The 14698-nt window shown below is 43.9% G+C and overlaps 1 protein-coding gene across 1 annotated transcript in view; it reads left to right on the top strand.

Annotated features, from left to right (window-relative positions):
- LOC142259337 (uncharacterized) overlaps positions 1 to 4444 on the top strand; it is a 38940-nt gene extending 34496 nt beyond the window's left edge. Inside the window, exon 7 of the mRNA XM_075331802.1 lies at positions 4344 to 4444. Coding sequence (XP_075187917.1) covers positions 4344 to 4444 — 101 coding nt within the window. The remainder of the gene's footprint in view (positions 1 to 4343) is intronic.
- The last annotated feature ends 10254 nt before the right edge of the window (positions 4445 to 14698 follow it).

Genomic DNA, 14698 nt, shown 5'->3' with positions numbered 1-14698 from the left:
CCGGGTACGCACGCTAGCGAGATCGCAGCGTGTGAAGCGGCCTTTACTGTTTACACAACTTTGCCGCTTTTCTTAACAATAATGATTGTAATTTGGGGATCACATTTGAGGGTGCAGAGACCAAAATCCCCTTTTTGGATATAATTTTAGAAGGGGTTCCCAGTACAGGCAGAGTGCGGACATTCTTATTTAGGAAAATAGTAACAGGCAATACTCTATTGCAATCTTCTAGCTGTCATCCCGCACACCATCAAGGCTATACCCTCCGGTGAGTTTACACACGCTCGTCACATATGTTCAGATGATTCTGCTTTTTCAGATGAAAGCGCAGTCATCAGACGCAGACTTATTGATCGCGGTTATAATAAAAAACCCGAAAATCTACGTTTAGTGATTCAAGTAAAAAATCAAAAGTCTTTACTGGGTAGAGTTGGCCGTACAGATCGTACAAATGGAGATTTATTATTAACATTTAGCGCCCCATATAGCTTACAAATTAATAAAATAAAAGAATTCTCTCTAAATATCTATCTGTGGTTAGTCAGGACGAGGCCCTGGGAACCATTATTCAGGGTGGGTGTAGATATCTTGTTAGGTGGGGTAGATCCTTGGAAAACATTTTATCTCCTAGTCTTTTTCAGTCCACCTCTAGTAAATCCACCCGACTCCAGTAAAGGGATCATAAATGCGCTGGTTCCGGTGTAATGTGTGTAAATTTGTGATGAACCGTGAGTTGGATTTCTCATCATGTCAAGGTGCGATTTATAATATAAAGGATTTCATAAACTGTGACTCACATCACGTTATTTACTCCATTGAATGCACCATCTGCCAGAAAAGATATATTGGTTGTACTATTGGAAAAACTAAAAAGCGAATAGCGGAACAAAGCCAATATAAATAATAGGAACAGTTGGTATTCGGGTGCGGGCGACACTGTGTGACTGCACACAATGCAGACCGGGCAGGTATAGAAGAAGTCTCTAATCCGGCCAGAGGTGGGAGATGGCAGAAGCTTCATTATCGGGAGAGGCTTTCTGGATTCTCACATTAGATACCAGAGGACCAGGGGGACTGAACCTGAAACCTGGGTTTACAATAAAGTATAAGAAACAATTCTATACAATGTTTGTGCACATTGTTTGATACTATATAATTACCTTCCAGCACACCTGGTTTGGTTAACCCTACGTAGTTGGGAATGTGTACAATTGGTTAATTCATCCTATGTAATGATTGGGCTGTGGGTTTTTTTACACTTAATATATTTGTATATAAATGAGTCCTTCCATTTTCTGTTTGTGCTATGGGTAAGGGCGCACCTTGCCCGAAAAATGTCGGCTTTAAAATGGATCCTGCTAAAATTTTAATCCCTGGAATAAACTTTTGGTTTTATTGCAGCACAGATTGTGCTGGAAATTGCCTTTCTACTCTGCATTATAGGGATTACTACTATGACACCATATAGATTAGGGATCTCTCCATGTTCTTTGGTGCAATGTTTGGTTAGATCTTCGTCTATGGACTCTTTACATTAGTACCGTATTTTTCGGACTATAAGACGCACTGGACCATAAGATGCACCCTGGTATTAGAGAAGGAAAATAGGAAAATAAAATTTTAAGCAAAAAATGTGGTCATGACACATTGTTATGGGGCGAGGATCTGTTGCTGACACTATTATGGGGGTAATGTCCCCAAATTCTCTACTAAGATACCCCATCCTGGTAATGATCCTCCTGCCTTGTGTATATATTTATGTCCCTCATCCTGGTATAGCCCCATCTTGCTATATACTGCCATCCTGGTATGTGATCCCATCCTGCTATATACACCATCATCCTGCTCATATACCCCCATCATCCTGCTTATATACCCCCATCATCCTGCTCATATACCCCCATCATCCTGCTATATGCCATCATCCTGTTCATATACCCCCATCATCCTGCTATATGCCATCATCCTGTTCATATACCCCCATCATCCTGCTATATGCCATCATCCTGTTCATATACCCCCATCATCCTGCTATATGCCATCATCCTGTTCATATACCCCCATCATCCTGCTATATGCCATCATCCTGTTCATATACCCCTATCATCCAGCGGCACACACAAAAAATAAATAAACGTTTATACTCACCTTTCCTCGTTCCACGCAGCGTCACTCCTCCTCCTGTCTGTGCCGGCAGTGCTGTGTTGAGCCGGCCACGTTCCATGCAGCACTGCCGGCGCGGCTGTGAAGACACACGTGCGCACAGTGATGACGTCATCGCTGTGAGCCCCGCTAGTCTCCAGTCCACACAGCGCGGCCGGCAGACTGGAGGACATCGCGGTGCTGCAGGGGAACGGTGAGTACATTGATTCACTGCACCCCGCGCTGATGATGATGCGCGGGAGCAGTGAATACAGCTGAGCATGATCACTCCAGGCTGTAGTTGCCAGGGGTGATTACGGCCGGCTGTTAATTATGCGCGCGTCCCCGCCCATCATCCCGCCCACCTATCAGCCCCGGCTTCAGCGCTGAGAGATGGGCGGGAGGATGGGCGTGCATATGTAATGAGCGGGCCCACGTGGTCACGGCAGTCGCTGCTGCTGCCTGCTCGTGCCCTCGATGACCCGCTCCACCGCAGCACCCTCATTCCCCTCTGCCATGCCCTACATTCAGACCATTAGACGCACAACCCACTTTCCCCCAACATTTGGGGGGAAAAAAGGGCGTCTTATGGTCTGAAAAATACAGTATATTGTACGCTCCTCTCTATTCCTCCTGCATACTCTACACATACTCTAATACTTAGTGGATACTTATACACATATATGTCTCCATAACTTTAGTATTACTGCTGTATATATTCCACTCTGCTTCTACCTTTCCTTCATTTATTGTGGATGTATATATGTGCGTATTATGATGGATCTATATAGCTTTGTCCCATGGTAGACATTATTACTCTGATGTTTGCTGTCCCCGTCTCTTCTTCATACAGACCTTGTCTTACACGCTAACCTTTGTATGTTATATTTATATTCCATATATTTATACCTTCTGAGATATTTCTTCTGCCTCCTTTTCCTTTGGAGACTTGAACCTGCAGCGGTCGTTACAAAAGTGTAAAGAATAAAATCATTGTGTGATAGAAATTATGTGTAATTGTGATCTAAAATGAAACCCTGATCTTATACGCAGGCTGCGGATCTTATACACAGGCTGCGGAGTATAAATACTTTTTTGGAGTAAAGTTATTACGATTGTAAAATCCTAATCAGCAGGTTTGGTCGGAGACACCAAGGTTTTATATAGGGGAATATAGAGGAACTGACACTGGACACACGCGGGAAAACTGCGGTAGGACGATTATTGTTTCTTACACATAAATTGATAACATTTAGATGGATTCCGACAAAACGTGATTAACAAAGTCATTACTACAGGACGGTATGAGAAGGGGATTTATTCTAAAAGAAACGCTGGAGCCAAAAATGAGAGGATCTGGGCCCCGGGGCTGGAGACTTCGGGCTTCCAGCGTGTCAATACAAGACGGGGTCTTTATCCCTGTGTTACGGGGGGACCGGCAGATTAGGACCAGGGGTATATATCCCAATCGCCAGTCGGGGCCCACCGTGCTCCAGATGGTAATGGAGCTGCTGGCACCCTGTGGGTTAGGTGGAGACTATAGAGCTGGATGGCTCTGAGATAACTCAAGGAACCGGTCACGTGTGTAGGGACACGTCAGACCGGACGACAACCCAGTTAGCGCTTCGGTGGAGCGGACGCTACTCCGACCACGTGTGTAACAACACGTCAGGCCGGATGGTAACCAGTTAGCGTTGACCGAGAAAACCACTGTGACAGTGCCCTGTCGGCCACGTGTGTAAGACACGTCAGGCCGAGCGGTCCTCCAATTAGCGTTTCTGGCCACCACTCGACTGGCCACGTGTGTAAAGGACACGTCAGACCAGGTAGTCACACCAGTAGCATTTGACTGGGAAGCCGAGGAGGATAATAGGGTTCACACACCCAATCCAGGAACACCCTGTTAACTTCACAGGGGTTCTGGCGTGCGCTGTCCGTGCGCGTAGAGGGCACAACCGGACAGGTGGCGCAGCAGGTACACTGTCCGTGTGCGTAGAGGCACTCTCGGACATGTGACGCAACAGGTATTCTGTCCGTGTGCGTAGGAGGCACAACTGAACAGGTGATGCAGCAGCCGCAGCCCAGTTAACACCACTGATCTATTACACCAATCTGGGCACTATAATGCTCAGATAAGAAGTGAAGCTGAATACATAGTCCAGGCTAATTGTTTTAATGTTTTTTTTTTCTTTTGTTTTTAGCTTTAGATAAGCAGTCTAATGTGTGTCTATACGAGATCACGCTCTTGGCAAACGATTTCCGCTGGCAAGCAACAAATTCTAATTTGACTCGAAACATCTAATGTGGTGAAGCCGATATCAACTCCCATATATCTCAGAAGAATTTTTATTCCTAATGCAGCTTTTCTTCCAAAAAACGTTATTGGGAAATTTGATCATGATTAATGTATATAGCTTTTGTGGATAATTCTATACCATGTGCAGTCTTTTTTATATTTATATCGACTGCCTGTTTACATAAGCGGTAGAATTTATAGGTATTACCTTTGATAATATGAGGATTTGTACACTGCTATGAAGTATTTGTTGTTTAACATCCAATATATACATATATATATTTTTTTCTCCACATTTATCATATTTGCAATGTAACGTGTGTATGGACATCTGCATACAATTTTGTGTATGTTGAATGATCTGTATATACTGATTGTAATTCAACTATAATAGAGACATTGTTAATTTTCCCTTAAAATAATTTTCTCCATTTGAAATACTCTGCGATGTTTTCCATATCGGCATTCAGTTACATGCTGCCGGCAGTGCGCGTGCGTCGGTCTCCGCTCCTCACACTTCCTGGTATGCGCCTTACTTGGGACATTGCGTGTCACGCTGCGTTCCAGCGTGCGCATCCAGGAGAGTGAACTTGATAGAGGTAGGCGGTGACTGCCCCACGCGCCAACGTTACCAGCATCATGTGACAGGGACGTGTATGGAGGCTTGCTTTGACGGCCTCTGCCATTGGCTGTTTTATGACGATAAATGCCTGGACATCTCCCCACCCTGACACGCCCCTTTTGAAGAAGCGAGGCGAAACGGCGTCAGGGGTGGGGGAGCACTCGCCCAGTTTACTCTCCGTTCCAGGTATATGACTGTTGATAGTATTATGCAATTTTATGCAATGTCATCTTTCAGCGGTCTGTCATGAGTGCCTGTGCGTTATGTTAGTTTACAACTGATATGGCTCACAGTGCTTCATGATAGACCACCGGTGCTTATTGAATGTGAATTGACCCTGTGAATTTTTCTTATCTTACCACCTCCTCATCAGCGCAGTAGATTTATGTAGGCACAAGCCAGTGTGTTATTTGCACACTGTTTATAGCATATTTAATGCACATGTTATCTGGTGCTGATGGGCAGGTGAAATGATTATGAACATTTCTCATGAATAGTTGCACCAAATGGTTTATATTGAACTTTCTTTTGCCATTGGCCGGCTGAGACAGCAGGGATATTCTAAATTGGCTTATATATGCCTGAAGAGATTAATAAACCTCTGTTGTCTCTGCTGTCAGCCATATAATGTTTCTTGATGGACCATGGGTGCTTACTGAATGCTGATTGACTTTGTGAATTTTCATTTTCTTTTTCACCACCTTCTCATCGGCACGGTAGATTTATGTAGGTGCAAACCAGTGTGTTATTTGCACGCTGTTTATAGCCCATTCAACAATGCACATGTCATTTGGTGCCGATGGGCAGGTGATATGATTTTGAACATTCTCATAAATAGTAGCACCTATTTACTTTGCTATTTACTGGCTGATATAGTATTGATATTTTAAACTGGCTCATATAGGCCTGAGGAGACTATTAGATTTCTGTTGTCTCTGTTATCAGCCAGTCATAGCTATATATAAATATATCTGTGGATGTATCCTTGTATATATTTTTCAGAGGGTTATTAACTGGGGATGATGTGCTCCACTTTGAGGGCTTTTTTCCTGTTTTTACTTGATTTTGTAATAAATAAAGTTTTGTACTTTTTAAAAATCATTATGTATTCAGCTCCTCTTCTTATCTGAGCATTATAGTGCCCAGATTGGTGTAATAGATCAGTGTTTGAAGTGTGTTTATTAAGGACAATTGTTATTTAACAGTTAACGCCACTGGACTGTTCTAGCACAACAGGAACAGTAGCAAGGAAGCACGGCGCCTGACCCTCATGTGCTGAGCCACGAATCTTGGCGTGACTGGCACCGTTCGCCTAGCCCTACCTACCACTTCCAACAAGGCTTATGCCACCAAGAACTCTAAATGAAGACTGCGCACCTCCATGTTGTCTCCAGCCACTTTTATAACCTGGGTCCGCCCCAAACCCAGGGTGGAACCACCAAAGTCCAACAGCAGAGTGCCATGTCATCAGTGACGTCACATGCGATCTATCCGGAACCGCCACGTCATTGATGACCTCATGGCAGCCACGCCCCAAACACTTCACCAGTCATTGTCTGACGACCAATGGTGAGGTGCCAGATCATAGGGGCGGGCCTCTGCAAGCCAGTCCGGAGTTGCCACGTCATCGGGACACCTGACACTCTCTGCCCTATCAGGGCCTGCCACCTCACGGACATGCTCAGTGAGGTCCTTACCAGACCTAGCCTCTGATGCACTAAGTGCCTGAGCATCCTCAGTAGCCTGAGCAACAGGCTCAGAAAGCAGACTATCAGTTTGAGCATGCTCAGTAGGCACATCCCAGAACTTAGACACAGCACGAAGTCCAAGTACCTGTGCAAAGAGGCTGTTAGGGTTAATTGTGGGAGCATGCTCAGTAGCCTGAACTGAGGACTTCGTCTTAGACATAACACAATCAGGCTGAGCATGCTCACTAGGCAAAACACCGGGCTTAGACTCTGGCTGGGGTAAATCGGCGCACGCATGCGCACTAGCCGCCTCTCCACACTTAGACGTGGTGGAAGGCGCAGCCAACTGGATGACCCGAGGCACAGCCAAGAACGGCAGCCAGCGCCTGGGCGCAGCAGGAACTGCAGCAGGCTGCTTGCGGCTATGGCGGCGCCGGTTCGTAACACCCTGGAGCTTCTCTACTCGGTATAACGAGACTCACTGATCTTATTCATATAAAAAGCTTCTGAGGAAAATAGAAACTGCCAAAATATGAGGAGCTTGTCTGATCTATAAGTCACTGTATAAAGAGCTATGGAGACAGCGCTATTCTTCTGTATAACATATGTGATGTTGCTGTAGACCTAATATTTCTGTACATGGCGTCACTGGGGAATGCAATTTTTTAGGAGTTAGGTCAGACAACTGTTCTTAATTAATTTTTGGATGCTGAATCCAGAAATGATCTCAGTTTTTCTCTATCACGTCAAGTTTTTGAACTATAGGATTTTTGTCTTCTCAAAAATATGTAAACTACTGTACCTAAAAAGTGTTGTTTTTTTTTTTAAATAGTACAAATATGAACAAAAAATGAAATATATAAGAAATAGGCACTGTCTCAGTTGTGACTACTCTTACAAGTTGCCACGTAGCTCCATATGAGTCGAATTGTACTGAGATAACAAGTCTTATTACAGAAATCAGTGCAATTGTGCTTCTATGGCAGGTAAGTTGAGGAGGAAAAACTTGACGTGATAGAAAAAAACTGACTACATTTTTGGAATCAGCATGCAAATTTTAGTATAAACCAGCTCAAAAACCTAACTCAACAGAAAATTTTTTTCAAATTGTTCCCCAGTGATCACTGATTATTTTGTCAAACTCGATCACATCAGATGTTCCCACAAAGAAGGAATGGATCGTAGATGGAAATAGTAATTTGTAATATGAACATGTTTATTATTGTAGTATAGAGAAGTTACAGACATTGTTCAGACATGGAGATTGTGCGCTGAAAGTAAGGGGTCGAGCGCGATAGTACCCGCCCCCGTCGCACATGCAATATCTTGTGATTGCTGCCATAGCAAACATTATCGCTACGGCTGCTTCACACGCACATACCTTGTCAGCGACGTCGCGGTAACTGCCGAACAATCCCTCCTTCAAGGGAGAGGTGCGTTCGGCGTCACCGTGACGTCACGAAGCGACCGGCCAATAGAAGTGGAGGGGCGGAGATGAGCGGGACACAACATCCCGCCACCTCCTTCCTTCCGCATTGGCGGCGGGACGCAGGTAAAGAGAGGTTTGTCGGTCCTGCGGCTTCACACACAGCGATGTGTGGTGCTGCAGGAACGACAAACAACATTGTATCAGCAGCAGGGGCGACATTATGGAAATGAACGACGTGACACAGATCAGCGATTTTTGACTTTTACGCTCGTTCATCGTCGCTCCTAGGATTTACACATTGTGATGTCGCTACCGGCGCCAGATGTGCGTCACTAATGACGTGACCCCGACGATATATCAGTAGCGATGTGGCAACATGTAAAATACCCCTAACTGTAATGAATGGCAGATCGCTGAGATTGGGAGTTAGGAAGAAGAGGGAGGAGGAATGTTGGGTATTTTTGGGGGAGGGTTGCAATACTCTTGTCCATATAGTGAATATAGACTAAATTACTTACCGGTAATGGGATTTTCCGGAGTCCATGACAGCACCCACTTGAGAGAGGGATCATCCCCTTCAGAACAGGAAACCTACAGATAAAAAAGGGCGGTCCCTCTCCCTCATCAGTTGGTTTTCAGAGCATGTGAGAGGAACCGCAGTGGATTTGTATGACACAAAAATAAAAGAACCAAGAAGGACCACATCCACCAAGGGGGTGAGTAAATTTATAAGGGTGGGGTGTGCGGGTGCTGTCGTGGCCTCCGAAAAATCTCATTACCAGTAAGTAATTTAGTCTTTTCCTATCACCACGACAGCACCCACTTGAGAGACTTTCAGAAATACCGCCACCTAGGGAGAGACCACCGCTTGTAGAATTGATCTTCCAAAAGTAAGGTCTGAAGCAGAGGGTAGGTCCAATTTATAGTGATTATAGAATGTGTAAGGCGAGGACCAAGTAGCAGCCTTACATATGTGAGTGATAGAGACATCTGCCTTCTCAGCCCAGGAAGATGCCAGTGCTCGAGTAGAATGAGCTCGCACACTATGTGGCAATGGTTCTTCTTTAAAAAAAACCAAGGAGAAAAATTGTATGAAAAATACCCTGAATATAAATAAATAAATTGCAAGTGCTTAATAACAGGGTACTTAGTGTATACATTTTTGCAAAAAGGTAAAAAGCTGTCTCACCTCGTCACGGTGTACCCATCTGAGACAGTCCCTAACCTACTGAAGTTAAAAACATTATCAATACCTGACTTGTGTCATGTCAAAACTCCAATATGGATGGTGGCAAGTGGTCAGCTGTGTCCCAGATAAAATACACAGCAAAGTGAGACGCAATCAGCTGTTCAGTCTCAGTACTAGGAGGGCTGCACCCCCAACTTGCAACCAAGCAAGAAAACATACAAAAAACACAAAAACCTGAGCTGAAACAATGTTCAGTAAACATGCAACATTAAGCATGTGAATTGCAGCCTTAAGACTAGAAAAAAACAAGGAGAAAAATTGTATGAAAATTTATTATTTATATTCAGGGTTTTTTTCATACAATTTTTCTCCTTGGTTGCAAGTTGGGGGTGCAGCCCTCCTAGTACTGAGACTGAACAGCTGATTGCGTCTCACTTTGCTGTGTATTTTATCTGGGACACAGCTGACCACTTGCCACCATCCATATTGGAGTTTTGACATGACACAAGTCAGGTATTGATAATGTTTTTAACTTCAGTAGGTTAGGGACTGTCTCAGATGGGTACACCGTGACGAGGTGAGACAGCTTTTTACCTTTTTGCAAAAATGTATACACTAAGTACCCTGTTATTAAGCACTTGCAATTTATTTATTTATATTCAGGGTATTTTTCATACAATTTTTCTCCTTGGTTTTTTCTAGTCTTAAGGCTGCAATTCACATGCTTAATGTTGCATGTTTACTGAACATTGTTTCAGCTCAGGTTTTTGTGTTTTTTGTATGTTTTCTTGCTTGGTTGCAAGTTGGGGGTGCAGCCCTCCTAGTACTGAGACTGAACAGCTGATTGCGTCTCACTTTGCTGTGTATTTTATCTGGGACACAGCTGACCACTTGCCACCATCCATATTGGAGTTTTGACATGACACAAGTCAGGTATTGATAATGTTTTTAACTTCAGTAGGTTAGGGACTGTCTCAGATGGGTACACCGTGACGAGGTGAGACAGCTTTTTACCTTTTTGCAAAAATGTATACACTAAGTACCCTGTTATTAAGCACTTGCAATTTATTTATTTATATTCAGGGTATTTTTCATACAATTTTTCTCCTTGTTTTTTTCTAGTCTTAAGGCTGCATTTCACATGCTTAATGTTGCATGTTTACTGAACATTGTTTCAGCTCAGGTTTTTGTGTTTTTTGTATGTTTTCTTGCTTGGTTGCAAGTTGGGGGTGCAGCCCTCCTAGTACTGAGACTGAACAGCTGATTGCGTCTCACTTTGCTGTGTATTTTATCTGGGACACAGCTGACCACTTGCCACCATCCATATTGGAGTTTTGACATGACACAAGTCAGGTATTGATAATGTTTTTAACTTCAGTAGGTTAGGGACTGTCTCAGATGGGTACACCGTGACGAGGTGAGACAGCTTTTTACCTTTTTGCAAAAATGTATACACTAAGTACCCTGTTATTAAGCACTTGCAATTTATTTATTTATATTCAGGGTATTTTTCATACAATTTTTCTCCTTGGTTTTTTCTAGTCTTAAGGCTGCAATTCACATGCTTAATGTTGCATGTTTACTGAACATTGTTTCAGCTCAGGTTTTTGTGTTTTTTGTATGTTTTCTTGCTTGGTTGCAAGTTGGGGGTGCAGCCCTCCTAGTACTGAGACTGAACAGCTGATTGCGTCTCACTTTGCTGTGTATTTTATCTGGGACACAGCTGACCACTTGCCACCATCCATATTGGAGTTTTGACATGACACAAGTCAGGTATTGATAATGTTTTTAACTTCAGTAGGTTAGGGACTGTCTCAGATGGGTACACCGTGACGAGGTGAGACAGCTTTTTACCTTTTTGCAAAAATGTATACACTAAGTACCCTGTTATTAAGCACTTGCAATTTATTTATTTATATTCAGGGTATTTTTCATACAATTTTTCTCCTTGGTTTTTTCTAGTCTTAAGGCTGCAATTCACATGCTTAATGTTGCATGTTTACTGAACATTGTTTCAGCTCAGGTTTTTGTGTTTTTTGTATGTTTTCTTGCTTGGTTGCAAGTTGGGGGTGCAGCCCTCCTAGTACTGAGACTGAACAGCTGATTGCGTCTCACTTTGCTGTGTATTTTATCTGGGACACAGCTGACCACTTGCCACCATCCATATTGGAGTTTTGACATGACACAAGTCAGGTATTGATAATGTTTTTAACTTCAGTAGGTTAGGGACTGTCTCAGATGGGTACACCGTGACGAGGTGAGACAGCTTTTTACCTTTTTGCAAAAATGTATACACTAAGTACCCTGTTATTAAGCACTTGCAATTTATTTATTTATATTCAGGGTATTTTTCATACAATTTTTCTCCTTGGTTTTTTCTAGTCTTAAGGCTGCAATTCACATGCTTAATGTTGCATGTTTACTGAACATTGTTTCAGCTCAGGTTTTTGTGTTTTTTGTATGTTTTCTTGCTTGGTTGCAAGTTGGGGGTGCAGCCCTCCTAGTACTGAGACTGAACAGATGATTGCGTCTCACTTTGCTGTGTATTTTATCTGGGACACAGCTGACCACTTGCCACCATCCATATTGGAGTTTTGACATGACACAAGTCAGGTATTGATAATGTTTTTAACTTCAGTAGGTTAGGGACTGTCTCAGATGGGTACACCGTGACGAGGTGAGACAGCTTTTTACCTTTTTGCAAAAATGTATACACAAAGTACCCTGTTATTAAGCACTTGCAATTTATTTATTTATATTCAGGGTATTTTTCATACAATTTTTCTCCTTGGTTTTTTCTAGTCTTAAGGCTGCAATTCACATGCTTAATGTTGCATGTTTACTGAACATTGTTTCAGCTCAGGTTTTTGTGTTTTTTGAATGGTTCTTCTTTAGCTGTATATGCCAGAGATATTGCCTCCCTCACCCATCTTGCTAATGTGCTTTTTGTCACCTGACACCCTTTCCTATGGCCTTGAAAGGATATGAACAAAGACCTAAGGTGTCTACAGGAGGCTGTTCTAGCAATGTACTCAAGTAAGACGTTACGGACATCCAAGGTATGGTACATATATTCCTCAGGTTTGACCGGATTAGGAAAAAATGAAGGCAAAATAATCTCCTGACTTCTGTGAAAATGGGAAGCTACCTTAGGCAAGTAAGTAGGGTCTGTTTTAAGAATAATTTTGTCAGGAAAGACCTGCAGATACGGAGGATCAATGGATAGAGCCTGGATATTGCTAATGCGGCGAGCAGAGGTTAAGGCGACCAGCAGACAGGTTTTTAAGGAAATTAGTTTATCCGAAGCTGACTGCAGGGGCTCAAAGGGGGGCCCTGTCAGGGCGTCTAACACCAGATTGAGGTCCCAAGGGGGAGGATTGGGAATATGAACCAGCTGTCTGCATTCACATGACTTAACAAAATGCATGACCCATCGATTACCAGCTATGTTAGAATTGTAGAGGGCCCCTAGAGCTTTGAGTGTATTCAGGGAAAGACCCATGTCTCGACCAGATTGGAGAAACTTCAATATAGATGAGATAAGAACTACCTCTGGAGAGGAGTTAGGAGAAAATTCAAGAAATTTTCTCCAGACTCGACTATGTTGTCTGGTCGTCACCGGTTTCATAGTGTGAAGAAGGGTATTAATCAGTTATTGGGAAAAACCATGTGCGGCTAACAACTCCCTTTCAAAGTTCATGCCGTCAAGTTCAAGCCCTTGACGTGGGGATGATGGATAGGCCCTTGGGATAGTAGATTCGGTCTGGATGGGAGAACCCAGGGGTCTGTAACCGACATGCTCGTGAGAAGGGAGAACAAAGAACGCCTGGGCCAAAAGGGTGCTATCATAATGACCCTTGTCTGTTCTTCTCTGATTTTCCTGAGAACTACCGGAAACAGAATCATCGGGGGAAAGGCATATGCTAGGCTGAAAGTCCAGGGTATCTGCAGGGCATCTACAACAGTTGGATTGTCTGTTTTGTTTAGAGAACAGAATTGCTCCATTTGTTTGTTTCTCTTGGTGGCAAACAAATCTATCACTGGACGGCCCCACCAGTGAACAATCTGAAGAAACACTTCTCAGTTCAATTTCCATTCCCCTTGATGGAGAGTGTGGCAGCTCAGAAAATCTGCTCTGTCGTCCGGCGAGAGTCAAAATCCTGGCAGCCGTTGTCACGAGAGAACCAGACCGTGTACCTTCCTGGTGGTTGATATAGGAAACTACTGTCTGGTTGTCGGATAGGATTCGAACATGGGTCTGTTGTAGGAGAGGAAGGAACTGCACTAGCGTCTGTTCGACCGCCAGTAGTTCCTTGAAGTTGGAGGAAGTGTGCCTTTCATGGTGAGACCAGAGACCTTGTGCTATAGTGTCCCCCAAGTGAGCCCCCCACCCCCAAGGGCTGGCGTCTGTCATCACTATATTGGTGAGATGAATGTGCCGCAGTTTTCCAGTGGTCAGGTTGGACTCTGTCATCCACCAAACAAGGGAATCCTGTGCTGCTCTGGTCAGAGTCAGACTGGACTTGAGAGTGCCACGTAGAGTTTTTGCTGCCGACAAGACCTCCCATTGTAGAGTCCTGGTATGGAGTAGTGCCCAGGGAACTGCAGGGATACAGGACGTCATGGAGCCTAATAAGGACATGCCGTCCCTTAGGAATATGTACAGATAGACCTGTATGTGTAGAATTTTTCTCTGGATTTTTTCGCCTGGTAGAAAACAACGTTGTTGACGAGAGTCCAGTAACATGCCTAGAAAAGACTGAAAGGTGGTCGGGGTTATCTTGGATTTTTTTAGATTCAGAATCCATCCAAGTCGTTGAAGAGTAAACATAGTGTGATTGAGGCGAGTTGTACATTCATCCGCCGTTTTCCCCACTATCAGGAGATCATCTAAATAAGGTATTATCAAGGTTTGACGTTCCCTTAAATGTGCTGTGACTTCTGCCATAATCTTTGTGAAAATTCGAGGAGCCAGTGAGACTCTGAAGGGCATTGCTACAAATTGAAAATGTCTTATTGTTTTTTTTATCAAGACAGCTACCCTTAAATATTGTTGATGATGTGGGTGGACAGGAATGTGATAGTACGCATCTTTTAAGTCTAAGGCGGGCTTTGCACACTACGACATCGCAGGCCGATGCTGCGATGCCGAGTGCGATAGTGCCCGCCCCCATCGCAGCAGCGATATGTGGTGATAGCTGGCGTAGCGAAAGTTATCGTTACGCCAGCTTCACACACACACTCACCTGCCGTGCGACGTCCCTGTGGCCGGCGACCCGCCTCCTTGTTAAGGGGGCGGGTCGTGCGGCGTCACTGCGACGTCACACGGCAG

The sequence above is a fragment of the Anomaloglossus baeobatrachus genome (assembly GCF_048569485.1).
Source record: "Anomaloglossus baeobatrachus isolate aAnoBae1 chromosome 5 unlocalized genomic scaffold, aAnoBae1.hap1 SUPER_5_unloc_9, whole genome shotgun sequence".
Classification (NCBI taxonomy): Eukaryota; Metazoa; Chordata; class Amphibia; order Anura; family Aromobatidae; genus Anomaloglossus; species Anomaloglossus baeobatrachus.
The sequence above is the reverse complement of the archived record's forward strand: the minus strand, read 5'-3'. Positions and strand labels throughout refer to the sequence as shown.